This window comes from Pagrus pagrus (genome assembly GCF_965226575.1).
Source record: "Pagrus pagrus genome assembly, chromosome: 13".
Taxonomy (NCBI): Eukaryota; Metazoa; Chordata; class Actinopteri; order Spariformes; family Sparidae; genus Pagrus; species Pagrus pagrus.
In genome coordinates this window covers 3,723,198-3,741,170 of record NC_140197.1, presented here as the reverse complement: position 1 = coordinate 3,741,170, position 17,973 = coordinate 3,723,198, and the positions used below count along the sequence as shown (strand labels likewise).

General features: G+C 42.6%; 1 protein-coding gene across 3 annotated transcripts in view; it reads right to left on the bottom strand.

Moving 5' to 3' along the window:
- Positions 1–17,973, bottom strand: part of hdac5 (histone deacetylase 5) — an 87,368-nt gene that overhangs the window by 19,638 nt on the left and 49,757 nt on the right. For all 3 annotated transcript variants that reach the window (XM_084372311.1, XM_084372310.1, XM_084372309.1), the window contains 13 exons: positions 16,997–17,083; positions 15,222–15,478; positions 14,875–15,019; positions 14,645–14,750; positions 12,951–13,084; positions 10,304–10,435; positions 9,018–9,127; positions 7,511–7,627; positions 7,164–7,275; positions 6,886–6,999; positions 6,582–6,775; positions 6,356–6,474; positions 6,027–6,222 (listed from right to left, as the gene is read on the bottom strand). In XM_084372311.1, the coding sequence (XP_084228437.1) occupies positions 6,027–6,222; positions 6,356–6,474; positions 6,582–6,775; positions 6,886–6,999; positions 7,164–7,275; positions 7,511–7,627; positions 9,018–9,127; positions 10,304–10,435; positions 12,951–13,084; positions 14,645–14,750; positions 14,875–15,019; positions 15,222–15,478; positions 16,997–17,083 (1,823 nt within the window). The remainder of the gene's footprint in view (positions 1–6,026; positions 6,223–6,355; positions 6,475–6,581; positions 6,776–6,885; positions 7,000–7,163; positions 7,276–7,510; positions 7,628–9,017; positions 9,128–10,303; positions 10,436–12,950; positions 13,085–14,644; positions 14,751–14,874; positions 15,020–15,221; positions 15,479–16,996; positions 17,084–17,973) is intronic.

Genomic DNA, 17,973 nt, shown 5'->3' with positions numbered 1-17,973 from the left:
ACTTGACTATACAGATTCAGGTGTGTTATGTCCTTTTTAACTCCACACTTCACCCAGATGTTTTCATTTTCAAACTTGTCTCTAGCCCTAACTAGAACTGAAAATTTTAAGCAATTCATATAATTTATGCTGCCTCATCAATCGATTATCGAGTAATCATTAGTAACATATTAATTATGGATGTTTTCTATTAGAAAGCTGTTTTAACCTAATATGATCTATATTTAATGTAAAATCAGTGTTGGCTACAATAGTTAATTTAAATGATTATTTCTATATTCTAAATGATATATTTATATTTCTTGAATTGCAGCTCCTGTCTGTCACTATTCAACAACTGGCTCAACAAAATTCAACTCATATTGAGGCTACTAGCTTAAATGTATTAACATCAGTTTGTATAGAATGTCTTTTTGTCCATCCATCCATTGTTTTTCTGTTTATCTGGGGTCAGGTCACGGTGGCAGCAGGCACAGTAGTGTATTCCAGATGTCCTTCCTGGCAACACTTTGGGGACTCCTGAGGCATTGCCAGGCCAGATGAGATATATAATCCCTCCAGCGGGTTCTGGCTCTGCCCCAGGGTCTCGTGCTCAGAACACCTCCAAAGGGAGATGCCCAGGAGGAATCCTAAATGCCTGAACCACCTCAGCTGGCTCCTTTCGATGCAAAGGAGCATCGGCTCTACTCCGAGCTCCCTGTGTATGTTCAACCTATGGCTGAGCCTAGCCACTCCACCAGGGAAACTCATTTCGGCCACTTGTATCCGCGATCTCTTTCTTTTGGTCACTACATTCACTACAGTTTTTTGTTTTTTTAAATGATATAAGGTTTACAAGAGTCTTTTTAATAAACTACATTTTCTCATGTCAGTATTTTGTATTTTATTTAGATATATTAGATAAGCGAGTTAATCTCTAATTTTCAGTTGAAACATTTTTAACGGGTTACATTCTTAACAGCGATTAATAATTAACATCCCTAGCCCCAACCAACGCTGACTCAGGTTACATCACTTGAGTCCGACTTGACACAGCTCCTTCTGGAGACACACGAGGGTTCATACACTTTTTTTCCTCACACATGCAGTACTACAACCCAAGACCTGGAAACAGACTTCAGTCGGTGGAGCTCCCCTTTAAGAGTCCTGACACACCAAGACAACAGCAGCTAGGATCAACAAAGGCTGCCTGTGGTTTCCTTACGTTTTCTGTTAAATGTTGCATTTCAACACACTGTGAATGACCAGGTGACTGCAACCACGCATCCACTACATCATAGAAGCCAATTTTTTACAACACACTGAGCAGAAACAGAGCAACACTAGCATTCATTTGGAGCTGTGTTTATGGCTTAGTCCAATATTCATTCTATTTCTGGCTCTGGCTGGGTCTTCAGAACTCCCTCGGGGAAAATTCTGCCTCTTTAATGCTCCACTATATTCACAAGCTAGTTGCTCACTTTGTCTACCTGCTGTTTGGTGCCAAGTAGGTAGTGTTCAGTAGTGTACAGTGAAAACACCCTCCTGCTGCTGCTGATAATGAGGTTGATGACAACGGTGAGACTGAACCAAAACAGTAAAAATTGTGGTCTGTTAAACCAAAACTATGAGCTGCAATGTCATGTGAATGTGTCTTGTGTTTGCACCTAGTCTTCACTGAACTGGCTACAAATAATGTTAGCTAGGGTTCAAAGATATTCTGTCACACTGACAGTGGGTAGCAGGGTGCCTAAAATGGAAATGTGCAATGATCCACCTGTAGGATCACCAGATAAAAATGGCTAGAAGAGGATTGAATAGGAAAGAGGTTTATGAGGAGCAGAACATAAGTTCTCCACTAGCAAAAGAGCTCTCCTCAATTTAAGAGGATTGATATAGTGTACATTAAAATGAATAATTAGCCTTGTGTTGTTAACTCCACTTAGAGTAAGCTTTTGGTTGGATCAAATTCATCAGCAGTCCACTCTTGAGGTCTGTATACTGAAACCTCACTTACACACATCTATTCAAACAGCATGCAGGCTACCATCTGGTCAAAAACCACAGTGTTAAGCCATGGACAGCACATGAGCTAGTTATTCAAGCACACTCTGTCTTCTCTTTGACGTGAACACACACTTCAGTTGAATTTAAGTAAGCTAAACTACATACTTTTCTTTAAGAGAACATAACAGGCATGTTATGTAATGAGCTCCCCAAACAACAAAGTGTTGTATCTCTAAAGAAGCAGCACACAAGAAAATAATACTCAGTTGTGGTCTGCAAACGCACTGCAGATCAGGAATTTCTATGTATAAAAACAATTGTGCGAGGGTGATAAACACCTGAAGCCATCTGAGGTTAGGACTGAAGTAACAGACCAACAGTTATCAGTGATGAGTCACACAGCTATAACACACAGCAACAACTGTAAGAAACTCAGTGAGACAGAAAGCAGCAGTAGGTCGGCTGATGATGCATCCGTGTGATTCATCCTTCTGTGGGATGATGCTGCGTAACCAAAATGTCCAGAATTTAAGGCTGACCTAAGATCTTAGAGCAGTGCTTCCCCAGCTTTTTTGTCTGACGTGCCTGCCTATCTCTATCAGATGAGCTCCATCGTAGATCACATCCACCATTTTCTAAAAAGTGCTAATTTCAACTGATTTTAAAGTGGATGGTAATGGATGACCGCCAGAGACGGTATGTAATACCTGTTGCGCATTGTGCATGCACAGGACGTCGAGACATAATACCAACAAAGCCACGTGTGACCTCGTGACGCAAGCAATGTGAGTGACAATGAACTCAGGCAGTCATCCAGAATTCATACAACCTCAGTTACAGTTGTATCTCTCATTCCATTTCATTCTTCCAGACCATCAGAGACGGTATGTAATGCCTGGATGACTCATACCAACAAAGTCATGCGGAGTCTGTACTCACAGAGCCTCAGTTACTGACCAAAGGAGCAGACAAGAATGCTATCGTCACAGGATGACGGGAGGCCACTTTAACCCTGTAGAAGCAGGCAAAGGCACAGGACGAAGCCGATGTAGCTGCAACACAGATGTCTCTTAGTGGGACACCCCTCAAGGCAGCCCAAGAAGTGGGGACACTTACGGTTGAATGACACTTCACAGCAGGAACTTGGAGGCCCCTGAGCTGATATTCCTGTGTTAAAGTACCAACAACCCAGTTTGAAAGCCTCTGCTTAGACAAGCCGCTACCCTTCCCGTGCCCTCCATAAAACCTAACAGTGCATCAGACTTACGAAACCCAGCCGACAGATCAAAGTAGTGTCTCAGAGCCCGAACTGGACAAATGAGACTGACATCAAGGATGCAGTTCCCCTGCCCCTCGCTTTGAGGTGAAGACTGCCAAACTGATTGACGTGAAAAGCACAAAGCCTCTTGGGAAGAAATAAGGGGTTGGGCCACGTAGCAATCCCAGACCCATCAGAATTCCTATTCAGGCAGTCCCTGGCACCTGACAGGGCATGCAGCTCCCCAACTCTCTTAGCAGATGCAATAGCAAAGAGAAAGGCAGTCTTACCAGACAGCCATCTAATGTCAGCCCATTTAAGGGGCTTAAACAGTGGGAATATAAAGACTAGGACAACAGGCATTAAGTAGGGTCTGGACCACAGCCTGCTCACAGGAACTCAGTAGTGAGCTTTAGTGCATCCTGTCCCAATGGACTGGTCGGTTCCAACAGCAAGAACCACAACAGGCAGGGCTGACGAAGGCAGAAAACGAAGGCATCGGTCTGAAACCCTAACTATCCCGCTTTTGGCATCTGTTCCAATCCATATTGGGCAGCATCACTCATAGCAGCCAAAGCCCTGCAGTTGCTCGGCGGGTGGGAGAATGCCTTTGTATCTGACCAGCACCTCTGAAGTTCACCAATGTACGGAGCTGACGGTGGAACTCTGAAGGCAGATGGTTATGGAGTGTGCTTAGAAATGGCGCAAGAGGGAGCAGCCTCTACAGGGGCAGCCGCAATATGGCCAAGTGAATGGCTTGATCTACTGTGAAAAGGCCAGCCTTTAAGGACCCTGCTTCTGACCTGTGAGAGCCTGTCACTGAGGGGAAGTGGGACTCTCCCTCCAATTCAACCAGTCCTACTGGTCCCTTATCAGTAAGAAGATTCCCTGAAGCCGCAATAGATAGTGTATCTTCATCATGTTGGCCTACAACAGAAGATAAAGAGGCTAGGGTCTCACCCTTATCCACAGCCTGGAGTGGCGGCTCTGATACTGTAGTGACAATGGTAGCAGGATGACTGCTGGGCTGTAAATTTAGAAGAAATTGAGATCTGGGCAAACTGAGGTTTATCACACTTTTTCGTTTTTCTTACAGTTGGAGGCGTCATCATGCCTGTGGTGCTTAGAACCCGAAGGGGGGCCAAATGCAGGCATCCTTGAAGGAGGTAAATCAGCCTCAGTTATGCTACTGTCCAAACTGGCCAATCTCGCGGCCCTCTCTGTCAATGGCAGGCAGCTGCAATTAGTGCGAGCACTATCCGTCAGAGCCTGTTTGAGGTGTTAGATACCAAGTCCTGATGGACATCTGTCAAGGCACCATGCAAGAGAGGAGAGCATGATCAGCAATGTCAAGACGAGGTTACTGTCAAAAATAATATAATCTAACAAGGTAGCACACCTCAGCATAGGTCATGCCCTAGTAGCATGGGGTAGGCTAATGGTGTAGCAGCAAAGCGAGAAACACTCATAGAACCAGATCCAAATAACCCAGCAGGTATAATGCTGTAAGGTTAGGGATGCAGCAGTAGAGCGAGAAACACTCATCCACACTCCCAATTAAACCAGTAATGGTACCAACAACAATGTAAAGCTAACTTAGCGATGTAGCAGTAGCACTTTAAGTGTTAGCTTTGCCACCGTGTGAGCACACCATAAGCCACATTTGTATCAAGGAACAATGACCAGCGGAAGGTGATCCTGAGTTTGTTCCCCGGCCTCGAGTGATAGAAAGGCAAGTATTGTGTCTCTCCACGGTAGGTCGTCCTCCTTGCTGTGTGCCGATCATTAGCTCTTTTTTCTTCTCACTGTCTCCTCTCTACTAACCCACACCTACGCACACACCTACAGTATGCACATCCACACACACACCTGTGGTGAGCAGATCACTTGGAGTTAACTTAACCAAGCCATTGTTCATTAAATACGTGCTCGTGGTAGCACACCAACGAAATTCGTAACTGCAGAGTTCATCTCATTTCTGTCTAAAAACACACCGTGATTAAAGGCATGGCAGGCACTCTCCCGCCATTGTTTTGTCTCGCGTGGTCACCTCCACTGAACAGCAATGGCGTGACATGCCCACGTCCGCCATCTTGAACACTCACATGACATTATCTCTCAGGAGATCAGGCCCACCATCTCTCACTCTCGCTCTCTCTCTCTGCCATACACACACACACACACACACGCCACGTGCTTGTCTGTTGCTTGAGTTACTTAAGTGTTTAGTTTAGCTGCTGTAGCTGTAGTTGAATAATGATGTTTGTTTGTTATAGTATATTGATTATTGATCACTATTTTTAAGGTTAAATACATTCTATTATATTGTACAGAGCAGTTCTTTGTCATTATTTGTGCATATATTTGATGAAAACAGCCAGTTGTGATGGTCAGTGCTCGGTTTCATTTCCTTTCCCGTTCCTTTAATTTTAAATTTTTATAACTATTCACATTTAAAGTGAACATCCTTCTTTTGGAATTTCTTTCTACTTTGGTCATTTGGTCCCTGATTCCAGGGTGGTGCCCTGTAATTATTAATATTGATAATTTTATTATAATTTTTAATAATTACAATTAGTAATTATAAATTGCTAATAACTAAACCTGCCCTACCAGTGTACCCAACAGATGCAAGTACCCCTGGCTGGGAATCAGTATCTTAGAATAAAAGTGGATGTGCAGAGTAAATGGAGCTACTGAGAGCCACTGGGACCTTTTAATGTGAAGCAGACTGCAGCACATTCAGTCTCTGCATAGAGTAGCATTGCGTTCACACACTAACCTGGGAGTAGCCCCCCCTCTCTTCTTCGTCACCCTCCCTCAGCTGGATGACGTCTTCGTCCTCTTCCTCTTCATCCAGCTCGCTCTCGGTACTCTCCCCTTTCACGTGCACAGCCCCATACTCCTCCTCACCCTTTACATGCACACCAAGTCGCTCAGAGGAAGGTGTGCTGTCATCGGAACCCTCCTTCTGAAGCCTGATTGGTCAGAAATAGAGGGCGGACTTAAAAATAATAACATATACGTATAATGTATACCATATATAGATATACAGTAAAGATCAATCAGTCGCTATGAATGACTGACTGGCATTTGTCAGAAATGCCACACCTGTGAAGGCTTGTCCCTGCGTCATCCTCTTGCATGTCACTGGTCTCTGTCAACTCCTCCTCTGTCTCCTCTGGGTGGGTGGGTGGCGGCCTGGGAAGCTCTGTCCCCTTTGATAGCATCTACACACACAAGGTAAAGCAGTGTGTGAACGTGTGCGTGTGTGAATGAAAGGGTGTATGTGTGTGTGTGTGTGTGTGTGTGTGTGTGTGTGTGTGTGTGTGTGTACCTTGTAGTGTTTCTCCAGGAAGTGCTGGTGTTGCTGTTGGACTACCAGCTGCTGCAAGGCTTGGGGAGACTGGGGCAAAGGTGCACTCTGGGTCCGAGCCAAGGGCCGATGGCGAGGCAGTTTGTTCACTGTCCGCATGCCACTGGACACACCCCTCTCTGCCGTAACCAGCGGTGACTGGCTGTACATGGGGACTAGGTTGTTGGAGGGTGATAGCAGAAAGACAATGAGTTGGATACTATGAGTGGACACTACTGTAGATGTTAGCATAATCTTTAGTGTACTTATGTTTGAGTGTGGTTACCAGCTAGCATAGCAGTCTGTTGTCTGGCCTGCTCCAGCAGTAGTACATGTTGCAGTAACGAGGAATGAGCAGAATGAGAGCTGGGGGGTGGTGTCTCCACATCATGCCCCACCCCTGCAAAGAAACATTTATTAAAAATCCAATACATTTCAAAAGTAATTACATGTTTTCCTCAATAATAAATAACATTGCATCGTACGTGTACTTACATACAAATGTATTTCGTGTGTAACAATTAAACCATACTAACTCAAATAATGAGCTGTGGGAGAGCTTACCTGCAGGTAGGGAGGATGTGGAGAGAAACTTCCCTGTTAAAGCTCCGCCCCCACGCAGTGACTGGATGGCTTGACGCTCAGCCTCTTGCTGGTTGGACAGCTTCTGGTTAGGCTGTACAGGGGCATTACCATGGTTACCACACAGGCTCAAGGCCACAACCTCACAATCACTGGTATGGTAATTTCTGTATTGGCCAGTGGCAAGGCTGCAGGTCAGGTGACACCTTTTGACCCAGCTTGTAAAACTCATTCATCACAGATCAACTGCTACAGTAATGAAAAAATAGAATATATATTGTATGTCTTTATGTGCGCCTATTTGTTTTTGTGCATGTTTAATGACCCACCGTGATGTGTGTGTTGGCAGGGAGGCCCAAGGAGATATTCGGCAAGGAGGGCGAGGTGTAGAGATTCAAAGGACTCAATGTCCCATCAGCCCCCAGTGTCTGATGGAGAGATCTCAGCTGCAGACAGGCAGACACACAGACAGACAGACTGGTTAGTTTAGGTGTCTTGCTATGTAAAATGTTAGCAGTATTTGAGAGGGTTGTCTGTAGATTTATTGAAGTTTCTATCGTACCCATTGTTTTTAACATCTACTGTAAGCATCTCTCACAAATCAACTCATTTCACTAACTGAATCCTCTTTCTAGTAGCTCATTATTTGGGCTTTGGCTGCTTACATGCATATTTAATAATTATCTGATACCCCCATCAAACACATCTGCAAATAACCAAAACTGTCCAGCTGTTTTACCCCACTTTCTGTTTGAACCCCGCTTTAGACTTCAATGAAAATATAAAAGTTCATCCTCACACATTGGGATAAATTACCATGTTTATCAGCTCACATTTACAAGGTTTGTTATCCCTGTTAAAATATGCATTCTACTTTCCAGAAAAGGTGTTCTGTGTTATGTAAAATAATGAAAATGACAAACTCAATATGAGTTTTGTACGGTTTGTAGGCCACTACTTGCTCAGTGGACATAATTCCGCAGCCTTCTTGAGGAAGTATGTGATAAAGTTATACCCAGAATTCAATCTATAATGAAGACCTATAAATGTCATCCTTATCTGCTACTGTCACTTGTGGTGTACTCCAAGGTTCTATATAAGGCCCAATTTACTTTGTATTTTATGTGTGTAAAATAGATAATTCCTTATCCTTGTAACGCTGACAACATGCAGCTATAGTTCCTTTCAAATCAGGTGAAACAGCTGACTGAGCTGACTTGAGGATGTCAAGTCCTGGAAGGCTAAAAGTATTCTTAATGTACAATGAACTACAACTTAAGAAAACACATGCAATCCAAAATACAACAGCCTCTAACCCTAACTCACCGCAAAAATATAAAACACAAGAAAATACAGAAAACACAACACAAATTAGGAGACAGTGTCGAATACAGAAATCTGCTGCAAGTTGAGAACAACACAACGGAAATAGTACAAACCACACCAACCCTCTGATCAATCAATCCTCACTGCTACCATTACACGTTCCCAGTCGAAGTTCAAGAGAAGGAGTGTTTCCCCCTTTTAAACTGGGGGGGAAGACAATCACTCCCCCCTTCATTAATATACAGTTCTATCGAGTTCTTTTGTCTTTTTACAGCCATTTACCCATTTTGTGTTGATGCATTTTCTCTATAAAGCACTTTGATTTATTTGTACATGTACAAATAAACTCACTTGACTCTTCTTGAACCACAGTAAACTGTAGGTGGCAAACTCAAGCTGTTCGTTCAATGTGAAGTAATGAATGCGATAAAATGAAACCTGTGCTGGATGAGTCAGTGAGTATAATTTTAAATCATAACATGAATTGTTAGTGCGTGTCCTTGTGCTCACCTCAGTCTGTATGTTGGGGACCGATCCCGTGTTGCCGTTGGCGATAGCCGAATTGGAACTGTTGGGACTGCTGGGACCTGAACCTGGAGCGCTATTACAGAGAGAGGACACTGGACGAGACGCACCGAAAAAGAGAGCGAGCAGAATTAATCTTTGAGTTATTCATAAAATGTGTCATGTATTATGAATACCATTTATACCATGGTCAGGGTCATGGTCAATTAAGTTTTGATTCACGGGAGTAAATCCTCAGGTAGTTTCAGTGACGCTGCCTGTTTATCCTTCTACAATAATATGCTATAGCCTGTATTTAAAATGACCGGCATTGGCATCAGCTGACTGCAGACACCTCAACGTTTGAAATAAATGTAAAAAAAAAAAAAAAATCTGAATATCTTATTTACAACATAAAGTGTAGTCCTTCAGAGCATCATCCTCTGAACACCACAGGGTGGCGCTTGTAACACACAAGCTGCAACAAGAAGCCTACAGTCAGGGCTGTAGAAAATAGAAAAAAAGGGTAACCTAAGTGTCAGGTGGATGAACTGTCCATAGCAAGTAATCAATAACTTATAACAAAGGTGAGTAAACACTGGGTTAACTGACTTAGTGTGCGTTGTCCCCTCTGAGCGTACTATATCAAGCAAACCTCCAACATCCCATTTGCTATTAAAATCAATACTTCGGGCTGCAGCCGGCCAGTCATCTGTTCGTGAAATATTCTATTGGTTTGGGGGCAGTGACAAGCACAACGTTAGCTATCTGGCTAATAGCTGAGCCGAAGGATTCAATGAGCCGAGCGGACTAACTATCTCTTATTGCTCAGAATCTAAGGTACTGTATATCTAAGGTCTGTCATATTTACTGGCGTAGGTAACAACATTTCCATTACAAAAGAACCTTATGGGATTGTTTCAGCTATTAGTATTACTTTCAGGTGTTAGCAGCAAATCAGAGTTACCGCTTGTGAAAAAATGTTATGCAATGTTATTGATCGCAAAACACACGAAAATATACGCAAATGTTTTTTTCTTTGGCAAGTGACCGTGGTATAAGCGGGATAATGCCCTCCGAGGTGTCTATAATCAGGACTTTGCAGAGGCAATTAATTCCTGATAACATTATCCCTTACTTATTCACAATGAGTGTTCACACACTATGCAACACTATAACTGAGTTCTTTGTTCAAACTTGCAATTCTTTCAGGAAACCACTGTCATGTACTGTATGTAAAGCACATGTGTGTGTGTGTGTGTGTGTGTGTATGTGTGTGTGTGTGTGTTCACCTGATATCTCTATGGCTCTCTTCTTAAAGGTGCTGATAATAGTTCCATCCTTCCTGCGAAGGAGTGGAGAACTCCGCCTCTCTGCCACCTTCTGCTTCAATCGTGAACGCACCTTCAGGTTCGGCTCGGACACTGGTCCAGAGACCCAGGCAGACAAGGAAAGAAAGAGGGAATGAATGAAACCTGCTCAGCTTGGAGCCAACAATCACCAACCCTTCTTTGTTATAGTACAGTAGTAGTAGTTGAAAGAAGAAAATTATTTTTTTTGTTGATGTAGTTGCTTTTGTGTATTATTGATTTTGCCTTTTTTAATTCTTGTGTTGTTTTCATTTTTAGGTTACAGTATTAAGTCATTACTTTTTTTGTATCTCTGTTTGCTTTATTGTGAAGTGCAGTGTTTTGTTTTGCGGAGTATTTTGTGGGGGTATTAAAGGTGCCCGGTGATTTGCCAACAGGAGACTATCAGGGCGCACAGGAGCACACGCTGTCTGGTAAGCCTACATTACATTTTGGCTGGCTTCACATTTTGGCTTGGCTTGCGGGATTGCTAGATAAGCAGCTACAGAGAGTGTATTTTAAGCTAGCTTTGGTCTACAGGTCAGGTTTAAGGGCAAGGAGCAGGAAGAGGAAAAGGCATGCAGGTTTTATTAGTTTAAGCTGCCTGGACAGTATCCAACAGTCTGGGATCTACAAATATTTGGATGCTTTGTTATCGGTTACTATTTGACTGTGTGGCATCATGGCAGCAAATGACAAATCCAGCTGAGCAAGACCTGTATTTTTTTCTATAAATCCATCAGAATTTCATTATCATCTGTAAGACTGCAGCAGCCTAGATACAGTACCCAAGGACACATGTTAATACTAAGACCACAGAACTCCAGATACAAATTAGTTTAACTGCGGTTCATCTGATTGTGCCACTTCGCACTAAAGACGGCCTGATGACGGTCTGTTTTGACATGTGTCGGCCATGTCTGTAAAGTAAAGTGTTCTGTAAAAATCATTTCTGCTGCTGAACTTCAGGAGCCCATTTGGAATTTCAAGTGTGTATTCATCCCAGATGACAAATGCTGTTGAGTATGTGAGGAAATATCACTCAGTAGCCCGAAGCTTGAGCTTAGCGAAAAGAATAGATCCTTCCTTTTTAACAGATGAGATGATTGAACAGATAAAAGGCCCACTTAAGTGTCACTCATATCACACTGAACCGGAGCTGCATTGCTACATGGCTACGGCTATATTATGACAACAGCATGTATGGCTAGCTAACTTACTAGCTACAGTAGTAACCAAACTGTGTGTCCAATGACAAGACTTTGCATATCCTTAACTACAGAAAGTTAAAAAGCACTGTTCTGGCCTAGCACATCCACTGTGTAGTAGCTTACCACTGTGGAAGCCACTGCTAGATGCTATCAGAGTCAATGTCATAGGTTAGCTCTTAGGCTAATGGTAGCAGCAGCTGTTAATGAGCTAATGCTTTTGTACTTTTTGTCGCATTCTTACATTTGCCTTATCACACTGCACTAAAATACTAAGACTATAGCTAACTCTATAAAAGAACAACACTGTTTATTTCCAAGTCGTCTACACGGATCATCAACTGGTAAAAATGCTAACTTTCCAGAGACAGAAGCTACATGCCTCAGTCTTCAGCACAACATCATATATGTGCAACTGCAAATTTTAAGACTCTGGTATAAAAAAGTGTCAGCTGGAAACATTACAAAGTCAGCCAGTTATAGCATCTTAAACCAACTCATGAAGCTAACATTAGCTTATTATGTTTCCCACAGCTGTCAGCAACTGTTGTCATTTCACCTGGCCAAACTAGTAGTAATGGCTAGAAGACGCCTGCTTTTGTCTATTGTCCATCCAGACTGAGAACAAATGACATTTTAAAAATGTTAACTTTTAAGCTGAATTTCGATTAAAATAAAAAAAAATACAAATTGAAAAAAAAAGAATTCAACCACTACAGTTTCAATGATGATAAGATTGGGGTGACTACAAACATTTGGCGGTACTAATTTGCAACAATATGGCATAAATAAAAAAGCACTCAAGCTCAAACTACAACAATGTGCAGATTATGATGGAAATGTGGCGTTTAATCTATTCACTGTTTCCTTTTTGTTTTTACAAATGCACTGACAGTTCCACCTCAGCCAAGCATCAAATCTTTTTCTGGTTTTCTAATTCTGGTGTCTTTTTCATATGCACTAATTGAAAATGCACACAACAGGAACAGGATGGAATTGAACTGAATTAAAAGCTTAACAGACATAGCAATAGTAACTCATCGCGGGCGGGGCTTAGTCAACAGTCAATTCAGGTTCGTGTAGGCACACAGCCAGTTTTAAGTTCCTGACCTTCGACATCACATGGACATGTTCAGAGAAATGCTTTCAAATGGTATCAGTTATATCTTAAACTCTGTGTGTGTGTGTGTGTGTGTGTGTGTGTGTGTTATCTCTAGGTTTGGGCTACCTCTTCCCTGATGAGTCAGACCCACACTGACTCACACATATACATAAACGCACCACACTCCACCTCCGCATAGTCCTTCGTCAAACTACTTTTGCATGGCAAGTGACAAATCACACAAACACACTCCTCTTCCATCTCAGTGTGTCTCTCCTACCTGTCTTGCGCAGCGGGAAGTCATCTTTGCCCTCGTAGTTCCCCAGAAGTGGGGGCAGTTTGTAGGAGGGAGGAGTTCCCGGGGTGTTACTCTGTGGAGGAGAGCCCTGCTCCAGGGAGGTGTGCTGGACTCCCCTGCAGACACATACACAAACACACACACACACACACACACACACACACACATATGAGAACACAGGAGGAAAGCCAGTGAGCTGTCTGGTAAAACAGTCACAATATTAAGTAATGAAGTGTCCCAGTAAAGTCATTTTCTGTCGACCTGCTTAGCATACTTGTTCTTCAATTAGTCATTTCCTACATTTCCTAGAATGCCTTTCCTGTTATTTCCTGTTACTGTGCAAGTGGAAATATTTTCTCTGTCTCTTCTTCGACAGATTATTATTGCTGAACCGTGGTGCAAAATGGATTTAGGAAAAAGCTTCACAAGGACCAACACCGAAACATGGCATTTTCTTGTAATGCTTAAGATAAGTGAAACATTTCCTGTTGAAATGAACTGGACATGACATCATGTCATTTACAGGCCTGTTTCAGACATGGAATACATTACATTTGTTACTCTGTTAAAGAGATGGCTTGTTGTCAGCCAAACACTGATGTCTTCACGTGATCTCCTAAATCCATCTTTCCAGGCTTCAAGCTTTGCACTTGAGTGTTTCGGAACAATCAGCCTCCTTTGAAGAACTACTGGCATCTACAGGCGTGGATTTGGTGTGATGGCCATCGAGAGAAGCAACTGTTCGTTTGAAAACAATCTGACAGCTCCTAAAGAGGTTGGCCTATGATAGATGGTGATGGACAAATGGTTTGTCCAATCCCCTGCCAAGTATATTTTGAAAGTGCCCGCCCCTTTCCAGACCGTTTCTAGCGGCACTTTTCCAAATGGTTCTGTGTAACAAACCATCTGGCATGTCAGGATATTATTCAGATAAGACAGAGCTTATTCAGAGGCCAGAAATTCAAAAGGACACCAGCAATATTGTTACTATTGGTTATGTCTTATCAATTCATGTATCAGGATCTGGATCAGTATATCTATTCAATCTGTATATTTATCTATACTTTTTAAACCACATGAGTTTGATTACAAATGTTTACTTGTACTATGTAATCTAATATTGATAAATATCATTATGGGAACCAGATATTTATTTGTCTTGGCATCATGGTTTTTCTAATATAACCTCAGTAACTAGTTTCACAAATGATTTACTTATTAACAGGAAGGCTACACATATTTTCTGCATTTCAATTTCAAGTCTCATATTTTTTAAGTCTGAAGTGTTAACTTGGGCTTGATTCCTACAAGTGGTTTTGACATACTTGGGCCCTGGTTTAGAAACCTAGATGAACACTGAGTGAGTGTTGAAGCTGCTTGGGTCAGACTACAGACTGCTCCTCAACGTAGAGACAGGACAGGACACCTGACAGTTCACTTGACAAACCCATTTCTCATTCACACAGTCCAGGAGGGCTGGGCAAATATGGCCATAGAATAATATCAAAATCATTTTAGGTTGTATCGTGATACATGATATGTGCCAATATTGTGAAATCTATTAACAAGTGGGTACAGGCAGTATTAGAACAAGTAGAAAAAGCCTGGTAAGTTCAGAAAATGACATCACTTTCAACAATGCGAGTGATGTGTCCAGGGACAGGTTGAGCCCTCACCAACACTTTGGGGAGAAGGAATGGTTCAGTCCGCCAATGCCAGGCTCTTTCTTATTGAGAAGGAACTCCTGCAGCTTCAGTTTTACCTCTGTACTGGCGATGGCACCTTCCAAATAAAATTGAGGAGAGAGGACAGCAGTCAGGACACTTTACTGTCTTTATAGGGGCAGCTTGCAGACACAAAGCAAACATGTGCAGAGCGTGATAGTAAAAGCAGCGGTGTGACCTACTCTCTTTGCCTTTCTCTTTGTTCCTCAGCAGCAGCAGTTGTTGCTCCAGTCGGTGTTTCTCCTGCTCTTCGTGTCTTTGTTGCTCTAGTTTCCTCTTCTGCTCCAGCTCCTGTTGCCGCTTTGCCGCCAACAGCTCTTGTTGTTGCTTACACACACACACATATACATAAACACACACACATACATACCTTAGTGACAAATAAACCAACCGGCGAGCTGTATCACTGACAGGTTGGTTAACAAACAGATGAGAGATGAGAGTATGAGATCCTAGATAGATGGAATCCTAGAGGAGAGAGGAAGCTTTGTCTCTTGTGGACTAGTCAGAGACAAACCTGACTAGCTACCTTCAGGTGTTCCTGCAGCTGCACCTCATGCTGTCTTGTGAGCACTTCGTGTTTTTTCTGGAACTCTGCAAACAGCAGCTGTTTCTGGAGTTCCTGCTGCTGTTTGAGTAGTACAAGTTCCTGCTGGAGCTGCTGCTCTCTCAGGGATGTGTCCACCGCTGCCACACCCCCAGAAAGAGACCCCACCCTGGGCTCTGTCCGCAGGTCCACTGGGCCTCCACTTCCTCCTCCACCTGGGCCTTCTGCCGGACACCCGCCTGGTGATGGAACAATGAACAATGAAGTCAGCGTTACTCATCCTGATCAATTGTTGATGTCTGTTGTCCATTTTGCATTGTTTTAACTTTCATAACTGTCTTGTATATTTGACAGTATAGAATATTTTATTGAAATCATGTCCTCGTTTGTCTTTGCATCACATTGTCATGTTCTATTTTCTATATTACTGGCTTCTTTGGGGGAAAACTAACACACTGGCTGCCTATAATTCGGAAAGCAACTATACCTTTCTGAAACCATTGTGAAACTACTGGACCACTAAAAAAGACCCCTTGAAATGATCCCTTACAGCCTAGAACTACGTCAGCTGAGTCATTTGAAAGGGCTTCTGTGATACCACAAAGCCCGAAGGCCAAGGTCTTCTTGAAAAAGACTACTCTGTACAATGTGTTTTATGATCACGTCAGATGGAGAAAGCATTTTTCAATAAGCTTTTTTGATAAGGTTTTCTATCGTAGCGAGTGGTATGACACAATGATTATTCAAGTATGGGGATAGTGGCCACACTCTCCAACAATCTTTCCATATAGGCAATCATGTTGTTGCACACTACAGCAAAACAAGATCTCGACAGTCAAGTCGCTTCACTGCATGAAGTGGGAAAGCTGTGCAGACTGGCAGATTCAGAAAATTGAAAACAATTGTCAGACACAGCCCTAATCCCCAGGGAGGAGGGTGTTTCAGATCAGGCTGGATGATCCAACAAGCACCTGGGTTTCAGGAGACTGACACCTTAACACTCTCAAAGACCCGTGGAACCCCTTAAGTGGCCCGAGAATCATTTTCTCAATAACCTGAAACAAGCTTATCAACAAGATATCAAACCCATTATCATGAACTCCTAGTTGAATTAGTCTGGATTGAATTAGAGTTGGTCTGGCTCCAGGGGACGACATTGAGGGAGAGTTGAGGGGAAGACTCAACAGTCCTCTGGTTTTCTGCTTACTACCATCACTCACAATCTATCATAGTTAATAAATAAACCCTAGCATGCCAATAGTCTACTATTCAGTATGAGACAAGGTTAAATAGAAGTTATGTAAGTGTGTAGATCAGGATCAATATATACAACTGTCACTGCACACGCTACTGCCCGACTATGGATGATACATCCTTCTAGTAATGTCTCAGTGATATCAGCGTGTGAATTCCGGCCCTGAACTAAATATAGTGCCGTGGAGCCGGTGGCCCAAACTTTTTTGTGGACCGGGACCTCGGATCGCAGGGGGAGTCAGCACAGGTGAAAGGGCTCAGCTCAACTAGATTTGGCAGCCTGACAACAGGACAGAGGTGATTTAAGGCATATTTTCAAACTTCAGTTCAGTTCTCCTATAAGTAACTCTTGAACCCACCCAAAGACCATAAAAAGTTACCCCAAAACCTCAAAGGCAGTCAACTGGTCTACTTTTAGGAGACATTTCAGGTGGCACCCACTAAATCAAACCCCAATCAGAGACATGAACTCCCCCTCAAGGACTACAGGGCTCCCTACTCACCAGCATCTCCACCTCCTCCTCTCTGCTCACTCGCTGTTCCTACTGGGCTCTGCATGCCCGAGGGTAGGCTGCTCTTCACCTCCACCACTGCAGGACAAAGAAAAGAGAGAATGATTGATTAGTCTGAATGATTGATTAGTTGAGCCAAGCGATGGATAGCACTGACTTAGAATTACCCCAGTGTTACCTCGGCATTAGCCCAGACTAAATTCAGTGTGGCTAGCCTAAAAGACACTGCTGAAAATGTTAACATCTTCCAGACAAATTATCAGAGAAGCCTGCTGTTATTTATAGCTGTATGGCCAAATAAAAAAAAGGGGGAAAAAAAGGAAAGAAAGAAAGAAAAGAGGATTGCAGGATCAGCCAGAGGACAAGTGAGGGTTTAATGTTAAAACAGTAATGGTGTCCCTCCCCTTAATTAGTAAAGAAATGCACTACCTTATACTGATCTAGATTTGTAGCCTCCACTTGAACTAATCATTATGACAGATTAATATTGATCTTCAGGCACCAGAGGGACATAAACTGACTTTTCACCTTGTGTCATAAAAGATATGTGAACTCATTGAGGCAGGAATTGATTTCAAAGGTTTCAATGCCTTCAAAGCTTCAACCTATTCAGTACTAGATGGTGACTTGAGCTGCAACAGTTAGTTCATTGATCGATTTGCTGATCGAAACAAATTCATTTCCAACTATTTTGATAATCGATCAATCGTTTCATATGTATCGTTAAATATTTGCTGGTTCGAGCTTCTTACATGTAAGGATTTGCTTTTTCTCTTTGTCATTTATAATGGTAGTAGTATGATAGTCTTTGGGTTTTGGTCTGTTGGTTTGACAAAACAAGCAATTTTAAGAGTCTTTGCACGCTTTGTGCTCACTTTGTTCTTTGTTCATTTTATGGACTAAATGATTAATTCATTGATCATGAAATGAATCAGTAGATTAATCAGCAGTGAAAATAATCGTTAGTT